Raw genomic sequence first — 19,966 nt, forward strand, 5'->3', positions numbered from 1 at the left:
TAAAAACAAGTTTTCTTCTACTGCCCTGAACAATATTCCTGCAAAGGTCTCCACCTAACATCTTTAATGATGCGTGAACTCACGTGCTAACAGGCTCCATCAAAGAAATACAAAAGCAATCCCTGCTTCCCAATTCAGAGTGAATGGGGAAAGGTAGCAGTTGAGCATTCACTTTGGGTAACACAACACACATTAGTTTCTTATTCAGATTTAGTCTTGGTCAGGATTTTTCTCTGTTCTCAAACACTGCCTCTGGTCTCCAGACTCTTTTGGTAATTGAAATGTTTTGCTGAATATAGAGTACACGATTTTTACCATGTGAACATTATTACTTTGGTATAGAATAAATTTCATACCAAGACAAAAGCATAGAGTTAACTTATTTCGATGAGCATTTATTATATATTTTGGAATTGTGCTGCACACTGCTTTAATTTACATGTTATATACAAGACTGAGCCAAGATACTGAATCCACATACAAAGGCTTTTTAAAGTAGATACCCAGATTTTAATGTGCTCTACATCTTCTGTATCATGACCTGAAATTTACCTGCAGGAAAAGCAGAGTCAGATCATATTATTACCATTAGAATTATTTCTCCAAAGTAATTATTTTCTTGTAAATTTTTTTTTCAAATAAATAGTAAGGAACATTTCAATCTTATAGTTTAATTGTAAGCAGTTGAACCATTATTTAAATTTCCATTCCATGCTTAACAGCTTTTCTCTTTTTTCTCTGTAAGTTGACCATATCCCACATCACAGTTTTGTCAGCTAAACCTACAATTTGTACCAAGTCTCTGGAAAACTTTTTATTGAGCAGCTTATACAGTTACAGTGGTCTTCACTTACTAACATTCCTAATGATTCCTATAGAGAAAGATCTTCACTTGTGCAAATAACCTTCTGGACACACATCCTTACACATGTGATGCTTCCAGATGTAAATACGACTTTTTTGTTTTGCTTTCCACTCGACATCATGGAGGCTTATGCTCTGTCAGTGTTTTCTAAATACTAAAGGATTTAATGGCAAGCCATACGTATCCCAAAGTTCACATGGACTCCTATGGCCCAGCAGCTTCAAACAAATCCCACCTTGAAAAAATGCTTGTAACAGCAACAGTCAGTCAGAAAGTTACCAAGTGAGCTAATAATTGAACACCCCAAGTACTACTTACATGCAGGCATTGATGAAACTTCAGCTGTTACAATACTCTTTATTCCCAGATTTGATAGGCCTCCTCTGATTAGTCCACAGGTGAATGCTAAATACTAAATACAAAGTTGCACTTCAAATGAGTGTCAACAGTCAAGATTGAAACTAAGTACTCAAGAACATGACCTAATACTTGGACAACAGAAAACCATGGAGGTTTTGAGAGACTTTGTCAGGTCTCTAATAGCTGAAGCTCCAGTATTCGGTAGAGTTGAGCTCACTACACAGATTGTTCTCATTAGAGGCAGAATTTTTATTCACTTTCTCTTTCCATTAAACCTGTATCTTAATATCCTTAATAAACCTGAACATAATATCCCTAAAACAATTATTCCCAAGGCTTGGCTGAAATTAGAAACTGGTATTAAAGTAAAGAAAGGAGAAACAGTCCACAACAGCATTCTTGCACAGGCCATACCTTAGAATACAAAGGCCTGCAGATACTTAAAATGTGTGTTGCAAAATAGAAGAAACCTTTCACCAAACACACACAAAAAAAAAAATCCCCAAGGACAATAGCCAATTGGGAGGACTAAAGATCAAGAATTAAGAAACCATAAAATAGAACTGAATGTCCCATTTCTAAATCCACCTGAACCAAAGTGCTTTATGATAGGTTCTACAGAGGGACTGATTTTACCTGAACTACTACCGTAATTTAGCATCTTGCACTCAAAACTATTTTTAATTAGTGGAAGATATTTTTGAACATTCACGAGATCTCAGAAGTTTGTTTTATGTAACAAACAGCATCTTCCAAATGTGTTTAGGGAATTTTAAAAGTTTCTGAAAACACATGCTTCCCAAAGAGAAAGAATTTGTGTGACAGTGGCAGGTAGTAGCAGATAGGCTTTACCATGAAGTAACTCAAAGGTAACAGCAGCAAGTTTCACAATAACCGTGACCATTTTTTGACCTATAAATCAAATCCACTATTCTAAAACAGGGTACTTTTCTATAAAGCACACAGGTTCTGAAGGCGTATCTTTAGGTGCCCATTAGAAGTGTTGGTATCTATTTAATTACAAAATTTAAAGTTATTAATAGATCAAGGTAATTAAAACCAAACTGGTAGACCGCCCTACACACAGATAAAATTGAAGGGTACCTTTGGTGCATGTTCTAAATACTGCTTTCCTGCAGACATTTGTGTCAAGAGACGAAATTTATTGTCTTGAAGGACATAAATACCCTGTTTAAAAAGAAAAAATGGAGGGGTTTAGTTAAATGTGCAGTAATATAAAATCAACATTTTCTGTGAATGGATTTGATTTGTGGATAAAATATATATGATATCAGGCTGAAAAATAAAATGTTATATTAAGGAATATTTAAATTTAAATTGTATTATTTGGTTACAAGGAATATAAAAAGAAAATATACTTAATTGTGAGTATACAACAAAACCCCTAGATAATATCATCAGTTAACCCTAAAAAATATTTATGCACATTTCTTCTTGGAGGAGTCCTTCCAGTGATCAGAAAAATAGTTCCAAACTAGAAAGTCTTTGGTAATATATCAAATGCATACAGATTTTTACATTCAAATGTCAATCTTCATTGGGTTTTGCACATCTCTATTCTTATTCTCAAATTCAGTGGGAATTATTATTCTTTATAGCAGTACAGGCAATAACACCCAGCAGACAATCAAAGTAAGAGTCTGACGTTTTCTGCAACACAATTTTGTGCAACAATATGCATCTTAATAAATAAAGTATAAACACAGTATAGCTTTATCTACACCTGCCATTTTAATTTCCTTGCTACTGACTGTGCTACTTCAGACTTTCATAAGCCTTGAACTTAATTTAAGGCATATACAATCAGGATCTTAAGCTCAATACAGCAGCTTTTTTGAATTAAAACCCCAGATTTCTAAAGTAATAAATATCTGTTATTACTTGATAAACAAGTCACTAAAAAATAAAACCTATTTTTTTTGGCACAATCCTTGTACAAATTCTCTTCTTCCTAATTTGACACAACAGGGAAATGGCCATAAGAAAACCAAGTCATTGAATAGGAAAATGATTTTTTACTCTAATGAAATGGCTCTTTAAGTTATTTTGCTCTGGCTTTAAGAACTGTGGTTGTTGATATAGGAAAGACATGGATACAGCACAGTGTCACCTACATGCAAATCTGAGAAGTTTCTCCACTGTTTCTTATTCCAGTGCTATCAATACATTACAACTGTCTCAACTGCTCAAAACCCTTAACATTCTTAAAAGTAAAAAAATCACTTCACAGCGACCATTCTATTTAAATATATGTTAAGAGAGTAACATTACTTTTTCACTACTTTTTACTAACATTAGGAAACAGATTAAAAAGTTCTCATTTAAATGTTAATCAACTGTAATCATTACCGTCCTTTCTTGTAACACTGCAACAGTGCATATGAAATTCAAACCATTTAGTCTTTTCGAACAGGGTGGCAATAAAGACATCCTAGGCAATTATTAAATTGTATTCTAAATATGAATATTGAAAGACATTCTTTTTAAACAAAACAAATATGGAACATTTTGAGTTTCTTATCTGGTAATTAATTCTAGACCAAGAAAAACAAAAAATGCACTAGCAATTCAAAACTCTGACTTTCTAAGTTAAATCTTAATCTACAGCATGAGTACCTGGTGATTAGTCCTTAGGTTATCTATTTGTTTTTTGAATACCGTTGTCCAGAAATCTTTGCAAATGAACTTCATAATGTCTAATTCATCCTTGAACCTGGCAGTGTCTTTTGTAAACCTAAGAGAAAAGTGAGAAATAGATCAATAATGATGGTACACATAACCTGAACAATTAAACATAGAAACAACTTTTTAAATGGTACTTTAAAATTGTAATTTTTTAAATGGTATTTTAAAAACATAATTTTTGAGGTTATTATAGAAATTAGTTTTCCAACCATTGTACAGTATCATCCTAGCTTCACTGTGTATTCATCATGTATTTTAACTTAAGAGCAACACAATGTTATCTTAGTATCTGCGATATGATAGCAGAATAAATTGTTTTAATTCTATGATTATCAAACATAGTTGACATACAGAAAGGTGGAAAGTGCTCCATCAGTTTTCTCTTCAACAAGGTATCTAAATAGAAGATAAACAAAATGCTCATGCCTATACTACTCCTTGGAAGGAGTCCTTCAAATACGCAAAAGACCTCTAACATAGGAACAAGAATGTAAAACTTGTTCCCATTTTTCAGAAGGGACCTCTTTCTCTTGCTTATTTCAGCTTTCTCTCCCTTTATCCTCCTTGAGGGTCTTTACCTGGCACTAAAGGACGACTTTATTCAACAAAAGCACGACTTCAGAAACTCAAGAGTCTCCGCACGACCTCGGAACGAGGGCGCTGGAGATGCATGGCGGGTCCCCAAAGGGCCCGAGCTGCTCAGTCTCGAGGACTGAGAGCACTTCATCAAAACGAAATAGATTAACAGCCAAACATAAAATTATGCTTAAGAAGTCAACCAGAAAAAGAATGAAGTCACAAAATGCACCAGAAGCAGGAAACATGCAAAAGTCCACACAAAGTAGAATTAAAGATAACTTTAAGTATTAAAAGTAACTATGCACCCTAACTCGGTTTTCACGACGGGAAGCATTAGGAAAACAACACAATCCAAAACTGTCCCGTGATACACAAACACAAATTCCCACAAGAATGAGATACGAAAAGAGAAGATGCCGGAACAACTGATGGTAAGAAGAACGCACTCTCCGTCCAGCCAAAGCACCACACTTGCCCGGGCAGGTGTGCTTTACCGGCGAGGTGAAAGCCCCGAGAACGATCAGCGGCTGCGGGGGCCCGGCGGGGACTCACCTCTCGATGAGCCCCTGCCCGACACGGAAGCCCATGCTCTCCAGCTTGGTGGTGCAGCGCCCGTTCTCCTGCAAGACACAAGGCGCCGCGGCCGCAGCGTCAGCCCCGGCCTCTGCCAGGCGGCCCCGGGGCGGCCCCGGCCCCACTCACCCCTTCGCCCTGCTCGGCGGCGCGGTACAGCCCCGCCACCATCTCGCTGTGCAGCAGCAGGAACAACGCCTCGTCCGCCATCGCCGGGGCCACCGCCCCTTCCGGGGTAGCCCGGACACCCGCGGGAGCTCCGGGCCGAGACGGGCCGGCCCAGCAGTGCCAGCCGGGCCGGTTCTCCCCGCCAGGGAAGCACTGGGAAAGGGGCTCTCGCGTTAAGGCTCTGCAGAGTCCGCGGACTCGGGCGGCGCGGGCAGCCCAAGGTGTGAGCGAGGGCTGGAGCCGGGGATCAAACGCGTCCCTCCCACCCTACTGCTGGAGCCAGGCGAGGCGCGCGTGTGTCACTGCCTTCACCACAGCGCCCGTGCCTTGCCCTGCCCGCCGCGGGGAGCCACGGAGCGACGTCGGCTTCAGCCGGGGAAGAGCGTGGTTTAAAGCCTCGCCACCGCCCCCGGGCGCTATGCCTAACGCGCAGTACGGAGCTGCCCTGCCACGCCGCTCCGGCCGGGATGTGAAGGCAGCAGCGGGTCCAGCACGCGTCAGGCCACCACCCCAGCCAGCGTCAAGTAACGCCCTCGTCTATTGGCTCGCCGGGCACAGCCGCCTCTGGTAGCGCAGCGGTGATTGGCCCGAGTCCCGAACGTGCCAGCTCCTCGGCTCCATTGAGAGTGGGAAAGCAGGATGTGTCCCAGGCGGGTGGGAACAAGTGGCCTCGAAGTGGTTTTCTGATTGGGCTACGGGGTTTTTGAGTTCTTATTAGCTCTGTGTCACGTCACTCCGGCGGCCACTTTCATTGATTCGTCGAGCTAACGGGCAGAGCCTTCAGCTAATTGGGCGGCCGAGATGCCAGTCTGCTCTTTGGCTCTGTGATTGGTGAGCGCTTTCGGCGAGCCACCTGGGGGCGTGCCCTTTCCTCTCGTGCCCGGTGATTGGTGGTTCAGAGGGGGCCGCCGGGATGCGATTGGCTGGGCCGTCTCAGCCCGCGGCCACGGGAGTGGGCGGGGCCTGTTCCCCCTGTTTCCCAGCGCTGCCTTGCGTGGGGCCCGGCCAGGCCGCGCGGCGGGCGGGATGGCGGTGGCGGTGCGCGCACTGCAGGAGCAGCTGGAGAAAGCCAAAGAAAGCCTTAAGCACGTGGACGAGAATATCCGCAAGCTCACGGGCCGGGACCCCAATGATGTGAGGTGAGGCGGGGAGCGCCGGGCGCGCCGCTGTCCCGCGAAGGCACGGCCGGGCGGAGGGGGGCGCTTGTCGGGCCTGCAGGGCGGGCGGCGCGGAACCGGCCGTGGTTCCCCGCGTCCTATTGCAGGCCGTGCCTGTTCCTCTGGCGCGGCGATGGGGGAGCTCTGCCCCTGGTGGGGGGGCACGGCCGCGGAGCACAGGGCGGAACGGCCGCGGGCCCGTTGGGCCGGGCGGGCAGCAGCGCCGCGGGGGCCGGGCGGGTACCACTAATAGCGCCTACCGTCTCTTTCAGGCCCCCTCAAAACAGGCTGTTAGCCCTCACAGGCCCCGGTGGAGGTAGAGGGCGTGGGAGCTTATTGCTAAGGTAAGGAGGCGCAGAACGGACGGTGGAGTTCCATCCATCCTTTCTCTGGCAGTGATTCGTGCCGTTGCCCTGGGTGTGGTGTGTTCCTCGCTTGCCTCCGCTGCTCGCTGCGGTGCTGTTTGAATGAGCACTAGAGCTGCTCTCCAGGGCTTTGGGGGTTAAATTTAAAGCGCCTTTTCATTGCGAGTTGAAACAAGTTTAAATGGGTGGTTTTCCCTGACTTTCTCAGCTGTTAAACTGAAAAATAAGGGCAAACGTCAAAACGAAGGGAGGTATTGTGTGGTGGCTGGGACCTTATCTTTGAAATCGTTCAAGATCAATCTCTTGGTGATAAAAAAACTGGTAGGTGCTCCGGGAAGGATTTTAAAATACATGTGGATAAAACCACATGCTGAAAAGTACTGCAGATAAGATTATTTGAACACAATGGGATGCTTGTTCTCTGTAGCTCCTCAATTAAATGAATACAGAAATTCAAGGTGAAGTTAGATGGTTCACAAGCAATGTGAACACTTCCCTGCAGTATTAACAGTAAATGATGATAGAGCTGGCTAAAATTTGTTTTACATCATGACCATGAAGCCAAATTATAGTTCAATTGCGTAGACTTGAGGTGGTCTAGGGATTAACCTAACTTGTTTTAAGACCACAAGTGTTTTCTTTTTAGGCGTGGATTCTCGGATAGTGGAGGAGGACCCCCAGCCAAACAGAGGGATCTTGAAGGTGCATCCAGTAGGTGAGTGCAAAAACAAGTGCTGCCAACTTGCTTTTCCAAGTGAGAATTTGTAACAGTAAACTGAAAAACTGGTAATAACTGGAGACTTTCACTGTCTTCTTTGGAGATTACTTATTCAAGACTTGTTGTGAATAATTTGGGTGATATCAAATCACTGTGGTGAAATCTTTTTCATATCTTAGAGCAACATAAACATGGTAGCAATATTATAAAGATACCACAATGCAAAGGTATTTGGAATTTTCTGGTTTTATTTGGCATACAATTTGCTATATTATGTTCTTAGTAGTTATATTTGCTTGCAGTGAATACAAATTGAATTATGACTAGGACCTCCTGTTCAATAAATTGAATACAGGCATTGTGACAATGGACTTGGGTTTTGAGCTTTCACATCTGGATGCAAATCCATCAGATGTGACTGGTGTAAGTAAAGCTTAAGTGGTGTGGGCGCTTAATGTGCAGTGGTAGTTCTTGACCAAAGCAAAGATTGCTTTGGAATTTTTGAGTTAGCAGAAAATGAAGCTGGGAAACAGGAAAGTATTGTGCCACAAAGCTGAAAATGAAGGCTGAAAATAACTTGAATTATTTATTTTATGTTTTATTTTATTTAAATTATTTGTTTTAAGTTGTTTTTTGTTAAAGCTTTAGTTCATCCATGTCTCAAGTGGTAAGCCCTCTGCCTCTCTTTCATAGGTATTTAGTAGGTAACTTACTTAAGTAATATTTCCTGTTTAAGAAATTGTACCAATCTTTCCAAGTCAATGCATTTAGTCTAGTGATCCCTTTATACCAGTAGCCATTTTAGAGGTTCTGGAAAAGCACAAACATTTAAAAGAATGAATTCCAAATATATTTTTAAAGTCAGATACGGTATTTGCATTTCTGCTTTTATTGCTCTGCAAGTTGTATTAAAATTTAAACTGTTCTGTCTCACTGATTTTCACCAACAGTATATTCTGTCTGTAAAATGTTACTTACTGGCTGTTGGAACAGTGGGGAGATTTTTACCAAAGTGTTGATTCTTCTGATTAGACATGCTTGTATTTTCCTCGTGCTGGAAGAGATTCTTTCCTAAATCTCTAGTGACCACTGACTTTCTTCCTCAGGCTGGGTGGAGAACGTCGGACAAGAAGAGAATCACGCCAAGAAAGCGACGCAGAGGATGATGATATTAAAAAGGTAATATATAGTAAATGGAGCTGTGCAAGAAGAAACCTGCCTGCAACATGATGAACAAAGTTTGTTTTTCTTTGTTGTAGCCAGCGTTGCCATCTTCTGTTGTTGCTACCTCCAAAGAGCGAACACGTCGAGACCTTATACAAGATCAAAATATGGATGAGAAAGGAAAACAAAGGTATGCGGAAATCTCTTTTATACTAACATAATACTTTTGAGTTCTGCCATAGAAGTAGCTTTAGATTTAAAAGGTATTGCATACAAGCTGTTGTGTATCAAAGATTATGTTGAAGAGCTACCATTATGGTATAAAATTTAATTTGAAAAATATTCTTTGAAAATACTTCACAAGCACAACATACGCATTGTTCACATAACTGACATTGATTCTACTTTTCAGGCCACCTACAGGAGCAGGTTTGCTAATGCTGTTTTAACGTTGTTTAAGTAAAAGAAGTATCTGTAGCTTCATTGGTTGCTTAATGTCTTGGATTGTTAGAGCTGTCTTGGCTCATCATTTATTTTGGTGGTTGAAGGAGGGTTTTGGGTATGGTTCGTCACTCCTTCTGCCTCATTTTTAAAATTAAGTAGTTCCATCATGTTTCTTTTCTTGTACTACATTGACTTCTTACTGTGTGTACAGTCCTTTGTTTCACCTGCTTTTTAGATTCCTCCTATGTATATCGCCTTTTTCCTGTATTTTATTTTTCTCAGGGCTATAAAAACTCAAACTGAAATGCATCTCTATTGGTAAGAGGTGTTGGAAAATCAAATTTGCAATTACACTTCAGACTGCAAGTCACCTGGTGCAATAATAACTATACCTCAAATAAACAGAAGAATTAGAACTGGAATAAGGAGCTAACGCTTCTCTGATAAGTCCCCACAGATCAACTGGCACTGCAAACTGGCATTTTGCTTGCTTCTTTTAATTACAACTTAATGTCTGCTTCTGCTTCTGTTATTGGTTCTAATTGCTTCCCTCAAAGGGAGACTTCAAAATTCTTACTGAACTTCCTAGAGCTTCAGGCACTAAAAGCTTGTTCCTTTAGGATTTTCCTGCTTTTCCATTCAGTAGTCTCTAGGGAGATGAGAAAACCAGTATTAGTCTCTGTGAATTGTGGTGGAAGGAGATTCTTTAAGAGGAGAACATCCACTGAACTCCTGATTTTGCTCAGTGTCTTCTGGGATGTCATTCATAAACAAATGCATTTTCAGGGATCTCTGGCTTTCAATTTTTCATCTGTTCTTCCTTGTACTATTTGATATACTTTTACCTTTCCATGTGAGGTTTGTGCTACTGTAATAGAATAGTACTTAGGGAAGACAGTAGCATTTCCTTTCTCACTTAATCTGGTAAAGGTTCAAGGCAAGTAAGAGAGTCTGCATCATGTTGTAAAGACTTAATTTGTGATTGAATGAAAAGAAATTGAAGGTGAAAGTCAAGAAACTAGCTACTGCTTAGAAGGGAATTTGTTGAATTTTACTTATTTTTCTCAAAACAACACCTGACTGGATGAAAGCAGTTCTGGTTTCATCTCCCAGTGCAGTGTCTCATTGTTGGGCAACTGTAATAGATAAACTTTCACTCCCGTGGCTCCATTTCTCATTAATAGTCTAAGTGGATTGTGGAGAGGGGAGCGTATGCTTTTTAGAAAACTCAGTTTGCTCCCTTGTTGATAGCTCACACTGTATTTACTTGACTGCTTTTTCTTCACTACTCTCTGCTTTAAGATTTTTTAAAGTATTTCCTTAGCGTTATTATTTTCGGATGAAAAATGCAGGCTTCTATTTTTGCCAGTGCTAGCTGTTCTGTGTTATAGATAAGAGCTGTGTCTTACTCGTAAGCAAAATGATATGTCACTGTAAATTATATCCTGGACTGTTGGCATAGTTAGTATGTCATCTATTGCTGATGGCCTTGGGTACTACTGAGCCTTTAAAAATAAATATCTTTGAGGTGGAATGCTTCTCTGATTATTTATACAAATAAAAATCTTAGTACTTGAACTGAATCTCAGTTTTCTTTTTGTTGTGGTTTTGGTTTTTTTCAGGAATCGACGTATATTTGGCTTGTTGATGGGCACTCTTCAAAAATTTAAACAGGAGTCCACAGTTGCTATTGCTACTGAGAGGGTACTTACTTTAAATTCTATCAGATTGTAAATAATAAAGCAAAATCATGTGATTAAATTAGTTCAAGTAAGAATTAAAGTTTCCTGCAGTGTAGGTTGCAGGTACAGCAAATTGGTGAGCGTGCATGTAGGTTTTTGTTTGTCTTAATGCAGGGGAATGAGGGTGGGAAGCAGGAAAGGGATTCTTGCTATGACTTTGTAACCCTATTACTGACCTTTGTGGAAACAAACAGGCAATGTTAAATGGTATTTAATCAGGTAACTGTTTAAGAGGTCATAGGCTATTTCTGGAAATAATAGGTATTGCTGAAGCAGTGCCTACCCTGGTGTGTTCCAGATGTTTAAATTATACCCAAGTATACAGAAATCTATGCTTGGTTATGTTATTTGTCTAAAAATATCTTTCCTGTTCCAGTACAGATAACCAGAATTTCTGATTTTAAGAAATACATGTGTGATTGTAGTGAAGCAAAGGCTTTGCATAGCTTAGTGATTACTTCAGAAAACCTGTATATGGGATGGTGGTAACTTTATTCCTAGTATGCCTTTTTAATTTGTGAAGGCTATGGTATTTGTTTACTGTTGCACTAAATAGGTTATTCAGTTAACACTAATAACCTTTAGGTTAAAAACAGTGTTTGAAGGTTCGAATTTCAGCAGTCCAGTTGAAGCAAAAAGAAAGATTTAAACTTAAAATGTTTTCTGTATAGTGTCAGCAGAATTGACTCACAGTGTTGGTATTGATTACTTTCAGATTCAGTATTTGGGTGGTTTATCTAACTTGTCATATGGCACATAAGACCAAAGTTCACTTTTGCCTGCTTGCATTAGAACAAAAAGCTATTTATCAAGATGGTCTAGAAACATGGAGTTCCTGTCTAATTTATAGCAGTATGTGTTTGCACAAAGAGAGTTTAAGGAGTTATTGCTCCTTACAAAAATTTCTGAGAATCCGTATGGAGATCTTTTTTTGTTCATACATATACACTTGCTATAAATCAAAGTTGAGGCTTGAGGAGTTTTATGTCACAGCTGTTTTGTTGTCCATGCAGTAAATTCTATTATTTTATGGACAATTATTGTACAATCTGAGCACATGGCAGTCTAGGGCATATAAATGGCCTTCCTTGGTGGTAGTAATATATGTAATTAGCAATTAATGTACTGGAAGTGTTCACAATCTAATTTTTGATTAGTCACAAACACTAGTCTGCAGTCCTTAATTTGTTTCTGGAGGAGTTGACTTTACTCTCTCCTAAGTGGGAAATTTACCTGATTTCCTTGATACCCCAAATACATTCCTTTTATTTTTCTGCCACTGGGGAAAAAGCCCAACTATTTGAAGCTTATATTGAAAATTTAAGTCCAAACTGAAAGATTGTAAAGCACACAGAAATTCACAGGGCCCCACAACTATATAGTTAAACCAACAAAAAATTAGGTGCCAACAAGCAGTGACAATCTTTTCTTCCATTAGCTGTAGTTTAGGAGTATTTCCTAATTTGTTTTTAGGAATGCATTTAATGGTGTAAATAATAGAAATGTTTTAAGTGGATCAAACTAGAACCCTTGATGTAGAAAAAAATAAGATGGTATTTCATTTATTTTAGCAAAAGAGACGACAAGAAATTGAACAAAAACTTGAAGTGCAGGCAGAAGAAGAGAGAAAGCAAGTTGAAAATGAGAGGCGAGAACTGTTTGAAGAAAGACGTGCTAAACAGACAGAGCTGCGGTTATTGGAGCAAAAGGTTGAACTTGCTCAGTTGGTGAGTTTTTGTTTTGTTCTTGATCTTTCTCTTGTTTAAACTATTCTTGTGTATCTCAGGGTTATTTTCTTTAATTTCTCAGCAAGAAGAATGGAATGAACATAATGCTAAGATAATTAAATACATAAGAACAAAGACAAAACCTCATTTATTCTACATACCTGGCAGAATGTGTCCTGCTACGCAGAAGCTGATGGAAGAATCACAGAAAAAGATGAATGGTAAGTGGTCTTCCTTATACAAAGGTCCTTGTTCTTACCTCCCTTTGTTTGCCATAGAAGTTTCTTTTAAGTCTCTGCTTAAATACATGAATTTCATGCTCAGGACAAACTATATTCTTACATGGGTGCTCATCATAAGTGGACATTATTCTTTCAGTGACTTATTTTTATACTGAATGGGACTTGATTCTCTTTGAAAAAAGTCAAAAGATACGTATGCATAATTTCAGAGGTACGTGTTTAAAACAATACTTTATATTAGCTTTAGTACCCACATGTATCCAAGTGCAGCAGCTTCATTTTTGAAAAGGCAGATTCTGTGAAGACCCAAGGAACTGCAGTGCTTACTAAGTATTTGAGAAGTATTTTCTTAAACTTAGCATTAAAATTTTATGATTGATTTTTTATTTTTTTTTTACCTCAATGTGTGTTTATTTCTGTTTCACAGGATGACTATATTTTTCTTTTGGAAAACAATTTAAAATGCTCCGATTGATGGTAGTCATACTGTTCTTTTTTTATTAAACTAAGAATATATTCGTTTGCTTTTTCTTAGGAGCTTGTCTTCATTTTGTGGGGTTGGGGAGTAAGAGAAGGCACTCACCTGTCAGGATAGCCTATAGTAATTAAACTTTCTTAATATCTAGATAGCCTTTTGCTTATTTTTTACTGTCTTTTGCTTACCTTAGGAAGTATAACCTTAACAGATAAGTACCGAGAAATTAAGGTATTATTTTGATATACTATTGGTTGGTTTGATTTTAATGAAGTAAAAAAGTTTTTGTTAGCTTAGATTTAGGGCTTTACTGTTCTAATACTCAGCTGAGCTTACTTTCCCCTTTGCTTTGTGTTCTTAAGGTAACTACCACTCTTTTTCGTTATGCATGAATGGCTTGCAACTTCAGAAAGAACAAGGTTGCAGTATTTATAAGTTGAACAATTAGCTCATAGTTAAAGGGTAAACAGACTTCACTGTCTGTAGAGTATCTTAACTATTATTTATGCATTTATTCCCTAGCGCTCTTTGAAAGCAGGAGAAATGAATTTGCAGAGCAGATTAACAAAATGGAGGCCAGGCCCAGAAGACAATCTATGAAGGAAAAAGAACATCAGGAGGTGCAGAATGAAGAAAAGAAGGAAGAACAGAGCAAGGAGCAGGAAGAGGGTAAGGTGGCTCAGCAGGTGGAAGAGATGGAGACAGGTAATCAGCACAATGATGTAGAAATGGAGGAGGTAGGGGAGGAAAAGGGAAAAATAGGTTCAGGTTCAGGGCATAGTGATGCAGAAAAAGAACAGGAAGAGGACGAGCAGAAACATGACATAGAGATGAAAGTAGAAGAGCCTACTGAGGTGAGGGAGAATGACAAACAACAGGATGGTCAGCATGAGGAGATCACAGTTGTCAAAGAGGAAAGTGAAAACGTTCAGCCAGTGGATAATGAGCAGGATGTGGCTGAAATGAATGAAGCAGATAGTGTAGAACCTGTAGAAAATGAAAATGGCAAAGAAATAGAACCAGAAACAGAGTGTGATGCTCAGCCAGAGAAAGTGTGTCATGTGCCTTCTCCTAAGAAGGAGAAAGGTATCAAAACAGAAAATAAAACTGAACTTGAAGAAACACAGGAGAAAACACCTGAAGCTCAGACAGAATCTGTGGCTGAGGCTCTGTCTCAGCCACAGTCTGTGCCGCTAGCACAGTCACCTCAGTTGTCTCAGTCCACTCAGGATACAGAGCCCCAGACAGACAAGGATGAAAATGCTGTGGTGTCTGTAAAGGTGGTTGAAGCCCAGGCAGAGCAGAATCAGACACCGAGTGCAGAAAGTAAGAGTAAGACTAGGAGTAGAAGCAGGGGTAGGGCAGGGAACAAAACTGGTCATAACCGTAGCAGCAGCAGTAGTAGCAGTAGCACTTCAAGTAGTACCACCAGTGCGAGTAGTTCCAGTACTGGCAGCAGTACCAGTCGGAGCAGTTCCACCAGCAGCAGCACTACAAGTGGGAGTACGAGCAGGGACAGCAGCAGCAGTAGCTCTAGCAGCAGTGAAAGTAGAAGTCGAAGCCGAGGCAGAGGGCATAACAGAGATAGAAAACGTAGAAGGAGCACAGACAGGAAGCGAAGGGATGCTTCGGGAGTAGATAGAAGTCACAAGTCCTCAAAAGGTGGTGGCAGTAGAGATACCAAAAGCTCAAAGGATAAAAGTTCGAGGTCTGACAGAAAGAGATCTATATCAGAAAGTAGTCGGTCAGGCAAGAGAACTTCACGGAGTGAAAGAGACCGTAAATCAGACAGGAAAGACAAAAGGCGTTAACAGAAGAGACCAAGCTTCCTTAGCCTAATCTTTGCAGCAGAAGATTATTTGAGTGAAAGGATTCCTTGTAAGGAGGAAGAGAAGGCTGCCTTAAGAGTTGCATGCTGTAAAAAAATCTTTTGGAAAAAGCAGACTGTTTACCAGGCATTCTTGTACTTTTTACATAATTTTGTAAAAGGTTACTTACCAAAATTATGTGAAGTTCCTGAAAATGTAAAAATAAAAGATTAACACTCCTTTGCATCTTTTTTTTAAATAACCTGTACTCATTAAGATCCTCTGTATATTTTAGTAGGTAGACCTTTAAAGTAGATGTGATCATTTCTTCTGTATCATACACTTTTTTTTTGTAGAAATAAATGTGCATTTTAAATAAATTGTTTGAGATGTCCTGTTGACAATTAAATTCCCCTTTTTAGATTATATGTAGGGAGGCCATATTGCAGGAAGTACAAAATTTTGCCTTTCCCCTCTATTCCTTGCAAGAATGGGAATTTTAAGGCCTAGTAAAGCAAATCTCTCCAGTGCTGGGTAGAAAGGCAGAGTAATTATTTGAATCTATACTTTTTGTTTTCCTCTGTAACCACAAGCTCTTAGTCAATTCTGTCTGTCCTCCAGTTTTATAAAAATTTCCTATCCATAGGCAAGCAGTGATTAAATGGGAATGTTAATACTGGCCAAGTAGCTCAAGTTAGTCTGGAAAACCACTCTTACCTGCTTTCTGCAGGTGCTTTGGTAGTATTTACATCAATGTTCTAGATACAGTTAATCTGTTCGATGATGAATCTTGTTTTGGTGGCCAGTGGAAGTAAGACTTCAGCTTGCTTCTCAACCAGGATTCTTTTTGTTTTAGTTACAGACTAATTTTTGATGCCTTCATACCACTAGGAATAATTGCATTGCAGTATTAGAGTTACCTGGGGCTACCTAATACTAATGTTGTGTGCGTGCAAGAATGCTTTCTGAATGTATTTAATAAAACTTAAGGTGGTATAGTGTTATCTATGAAGGTGAATACTGTTTTTATATAATTTTGTATGGAAAACAATAACATCTGTTGCTTTGTTCTGTACATGTGCAAATAAATGTGGCTTTGTAGACTACTTATTCTCTTAATGCCTATGATCTTTTCTGTTAACAGTGTATTACCTCAGTCTCTACATTTAAAGTATGAATTGTAATTGCAGGTGACTGTACCTTAAAAGCTCCATGTCCAAAATTATTCCTAAGGGCTTTAATTGTCTATTAACTGAGTATGAAATTGTAGTGCTATAATCCATGATGCCTTGACAGAAAGAGAATTGTGTTATCTCATATGCCAAATCACAGACCAGGAAATCCTAGAAAGATTTCAGTATGGAAGGACACATGAGCTTGGTTTAGTGTATGAAATGTCACATACACCCCTTTTTTCTGGAAGGTAGTTGCCAAGTTCTAGCTTGGAGTGTGTCTGTTTTCATCTGAACACAAGAGTAATGACAGATTTATGTGTTCTGAAATGCTGAATGTCATGACTTCAAGAAATGTGTCTAGCAAGGGATGGAGTGCAGCACAAATAGGTGGTGGGAAAACACAGGCTTTCTCTTTCTCAAGGAGTTCAGATTCTTCAGTCCATTTGCTACTTCAGTATTCTATCTGCCTCTACTACAGAGTCATTTCTATTGTCAGTAGTTTCCAACAATGTTTCCTTCCCTTCAGGGAATGTTGTGGTTTAATGTGCCATCTTTTTTGAAGGACAAACGAAAGTTCAAATTACTTACTGAACACGTTGAAAAACGTTCTACCAAAAAAAACCTTTATACTGAATAATTGAGTAAATGTTATTGGTCTATTGGTGTTTTGACTAATTTCAGGTTTCAGATTGCCCTTGGAAGCCATTCTAATTTTTTTCAATTAATTACACCTTTTTTGTAATGTTGAATAATTTTAACGTTTCTTATTTTGAGCTTGTGTGATTCACTGCTGTAGTACATTGACTGCACAGGTTTTAAATGGCTGGTACTGGAGTCAGCATGCAAATCTTCTGACCTCTGTTTCAGAGCAACATGTTACCAGGGTTTGTGAAAACAACAGGATGGTGGGTCCGGTCCTGGAGCTAAGGACTGGATTGATGACGTTTCAGGTTTTATTCACGGCAGCAATGTATTTTTGGCTGTGAAAATACAGGAGTTTTGTTGCTGCGTACAAAGCTGGTGATGTAATTGATAGTTTAATGTTTGTTAGAAGAAACTTACTACCATTGTTAAACAGTGCCATTAATTGTTAGCATTCCTAGATCTAAGCAGGTCAGTGTAACATGAACATCAGTGTGTGATAACTGTGAAGTTTTCTAAAAGCTAAATATTCCAATCAATATTCCACTACAGAAGTAGTGTAAGATGGTAGCGTACTATTAGCACCATAAAGCAGTAGTATTTCTAGTTATTGTTACATTTTCCTTCAAGGTCCCTTCTTATCTTGAAACAGTATCAGAGATGTGGATAGGAACGAGACCATGAAAATAGCTGACAACTTCAAGACTAAATTTGATGGAACAGTTTGTATTTTCTGAGCTTTTAGTGCAGATAGCCTGGGAGTATGAAATGATTGAAACATTTTCTTATCCCTTCCCCATAATGGTGAGAGAGGATGGAAGAAAAAATGCCTTGTTCTCTTTTCACTCAACTAAAGGGGACAAAGGAACAATAGTTTTTCCCTTTTTCTAAGAATGAAGTAGAGATGCTTTATGTGACTAGGGAATATACAATGTATACTCTGTGCCTGTCTTTGGAGTGTTTCCATCACATGGTCCCTTCTAGCTTTAAGTATAATTTAAGAAGGCACTTGGTGGTGGTTTGGTTTTTTAGAACCTTTATACTATGCACTGACTCTATACCATTACTTGCTGGTTTTTTTCTTCAGTCTTGATGCACAGATAAGCTAGAATTCTCCAAGAATGTGTTTTTTCCACAAGGTTCCACTTGGAGTTCTTGTCAGGGTAGATGTTACACAGATTGTTCATTGAGTATAAGCTGAAACATGACTTCGGATAAAAGGCATACCTCTTCAGATTTCTGTTCTCTAGAGTAATGTCTTTGTTGTAACAGCTCCTTATATTTTATTCAAAGGAAACCTGAACATAATTTTTCTGCAGACATTATGTATTAGAGAACTGAACAACCCCATTCTAACAAGATTAATTTCAAAACCAGTAAATTTACAAATAGATTTCTGGAACATCTTAGATTTTTTGGGAAAGTAATGGTCTTGTGATTAGGCCCCAGATATAAGATTCAGGTTCAGCTGCTGATTTTATAGCAATTACTGTGGTACAACCGGGTAAACATTAATTTAATGTATGTCCAAGATCTTCAAAATGAGTTTGCCAGGTCAAAGAAGAATATCTCTGAAACTACATGTATCTATGATGGGATCAAATGCTGCAGCAGTATTGCTTTAGTAACTAACATATAGAGATCTGTGTTATGGAGGATATTCAGTCTTAGGTTTTTTTTTCTCCTGGTTCAGCCAGTTTTTATTATGTGAGAGTATTCTATTGTATGGTAAAACGTGAGGTGTTCAAAGCTTGGAAATGTGTTCTCAAGATTCAAAGTAATAAAAGTCACAACTTCGTGATTTTTTTGAAATGCACTGTCAGTTGTCATGTTTGTAACTGTTCTTATAATAGAGAAGCACTAGTGGCTTTTTCTTACTACTAATTACCCTGGTTGAAAAAATTGATTTAGGTCTGGGTGATGAATGACTTACTTGCTTAAATTTGTCTACCAGGAAGAGTGAATTAGTGTTACTTTACTTCCTTTGATTTATTTCTTAAAAGATACTTGTTTAAAGAAACAAAATTTTGCTGGCATGACACTTGTTTCAATATAAAAGTCAATTTGTATTTAAATCTAAACATCTGAAGTCAAGAGAACTATATTGTTAAAAGTCTTTACTCATGGACTATATTCTTCCACATATTGTGCAATATTCTACACTGTGAAACTCTACATTCTGTGTGGGGACCTTTGGTGCTAGCAAAACAGTATAGCCAAAGCGGTATAGTCTGTTCGTATTTTAAAATAGATATTAGGAGAACTTCTACCAGCTTCTGATACGCTTTGATCTTTATTATCAATGTAGATACTGAATAGTCTAGGAAATGCAACATCTTCACTTCTAAAAGCTATGTCTTAAAAGAGCCATCCAGTGTGCCGTGCTACTCAGACGATTTCAATTACTCCATTAATTCTGATCCTTCCTTGAATTCTAGTATGCTTTAAGAAGTCTGCCTTTCTACTTCAGTAGAAACAGTTACTTAATGTAACTGTTAACTTATCTTTAACAGTTAAGGTGTCATTGCAAATAAAAATAGTTCCATTCTAATGAAAGTTACTGGAAACAGATATTTTTCATTATTGTTTGTTTTTGCATGTGCCATAGTACTCACATTCATTGCTTCAGTTCTACAGAACAGAAATTAACTGAAGTCTCACTCTATCTATTATAAAGCTTTCAACTTTGTCCTTTGAAATCTAGCTATAATAAACTCCATTAATCTTTGACTTCAGTTCAAAGGTGATTTGAAGTCATGCTTGATAACCTATGCTATGTATAGGATTTGCATCCAAAGGAAAATAATATTTGGTATGAATATGATTTATTATTGAAGTTACTAGAAAAATAACATAGGAACAGAGGAACATAGAACAGAGATCAGAGGAATGTTTGTCAATCCTTAAGCCTTGAAAAATGCTTGTAGAGACTAAACAACACAATGAGCAGTGCTCAGAATAACTTGAAATTTTCAAATGCAGTTTTAACTGAGTAGCTGAGATTTTACCTCCATGTAAAGATTTGGACTAAGTTTGGTATCTATATGAAACTGAAG

The 19,966-nt window shown here is 38.9% G+C and overlaps 2 protein-coding genes across 2 annotated transcripts; one reads left to right on the top strand and one right to left on the bottom strand.

Moving 5' to 3' along the window:
- Positions 1 to 369: 369 nt before the first annotated feature.
- TRAPPC6B (trafficking protein particle complex subunit 6B) lies at positions 370 to 5,889 on the bottom strand. The gene is made up of 6 exons (XM_014890613.2): positions 5,213 to 5,889; positions 5,063 to 5,130; positions 3,863 to 3,980; positions 2,330 to 2,413; positions 1,184 to 1,277; positions 370 to 552 (listed from the first exon to the last, which is right to left on the bottom strand). The coding sequence occupies exons 1-6, from the start codon at positions 5,291 to 5,293 to the stop codon at positions 521 to 523; spliced, it is 477 nt and encodes a 158-aa protein (XP_014746099.1). The 5' UTR covers positions 5,294 to 5,889; the 3' UTR covers positions 370 to 520.
- Positions 5,890 to 6,192: 303 nt separating this feature from the next.
- On the top strand, positions 6,193 to 16,199 carry PNN (pinin, desmosome associated protein). The gene is made up of 9 exons (XM_014890588.2): positions 6,193 to 6,390; positions 6,681 to 6,752; positions 7,420 to 7,488; positions 8,598 to 8,670; positions 8,751 to 8,845; positions 10,722 to 10,803; positions 12,413 to 12,568; positions 12,651 to 12,789; positions 13,808 to 16,199. Exons 1-9 carry the CDS (start codon positions 6,278 to 6,280, stop codon positions 15,094 to 15,096), a joined length of 2,088 nt encoding a protein of 695 aa, XP_014746074.1. The 5' UTR covers positions 6,193 to 6,277; the 3' UTR covers positions 15,097 to 16,199.
- Positions 16,200 to 19,966: the final 3,767 nt, after the last annotated feature.

The sequence above is a fragment of the Sturnus vulgaris genome, chromosome 6, assembly GCF_052056855.1.
Source record: "Sturnus vulgaris isolate bStuVul1 chromosome 6, bStuVul1.hap1, whole genome shotgun sequence".
NCBI classification, from domain to species: Eukaryota; Metazoa; Chordata; class Aves; order Passeriformes; family Sturnidae; genus Sturnus; species Sturnus vulgaris.

What these genes read in the sequence shown, in the direction of transcription:
- TRAPPC6B (XM_014890613.2), bottom strand. Translation starts at nt 5,293, where the DNA reads ATGGCGGACGAGGCGTTGTTCCTGCTGCTGCACAGCGAGATGGTGGCG. An exon ending in ACCTAAGGACTAATCACCAG is followed by an intron (nt 2,414 to 3,862) that starts GTACTCATGCTG and finishes CTTTTTAAACAG; the next exon opens with GGTATTTATGTCCTTCAAGA. An exon ending in AGTTTCATCAATGCCTGCAT is followed by an intron (nt 553 to 1,183) that starts GTAAGTAGTACT and finishes CTTTTCCTGCAG; the next exon opens with GTAAATTTCAGGTCATGATA.
- PNN (XM_014890588.2), top strand. Translation starts at nt 6,278, where the DNA reads ATGGCGGTGGCGGTGCGCGCACTGCAGGAGCAGCTGGAGAAAGCCAAA. An exon ending in CGGGACCCCAATGATGTGAG is followed by an intron (nt 6,391 to 6,680) that starts GTGAGGCGGGGA and finishes CGTCTCTTTCAG; the next exon opens with GCCCCCTCAAAACAGGCTGT. An exon ending in CTTGAAGGTGCATCCAGTAG is followed by an intron (nt 7,489 to 8,597) that starts GTGAGTGCAAAA and finishes TTTCTTCCTCAG; the next exon opens with GCTGGGTGGAGAACGTCGGA.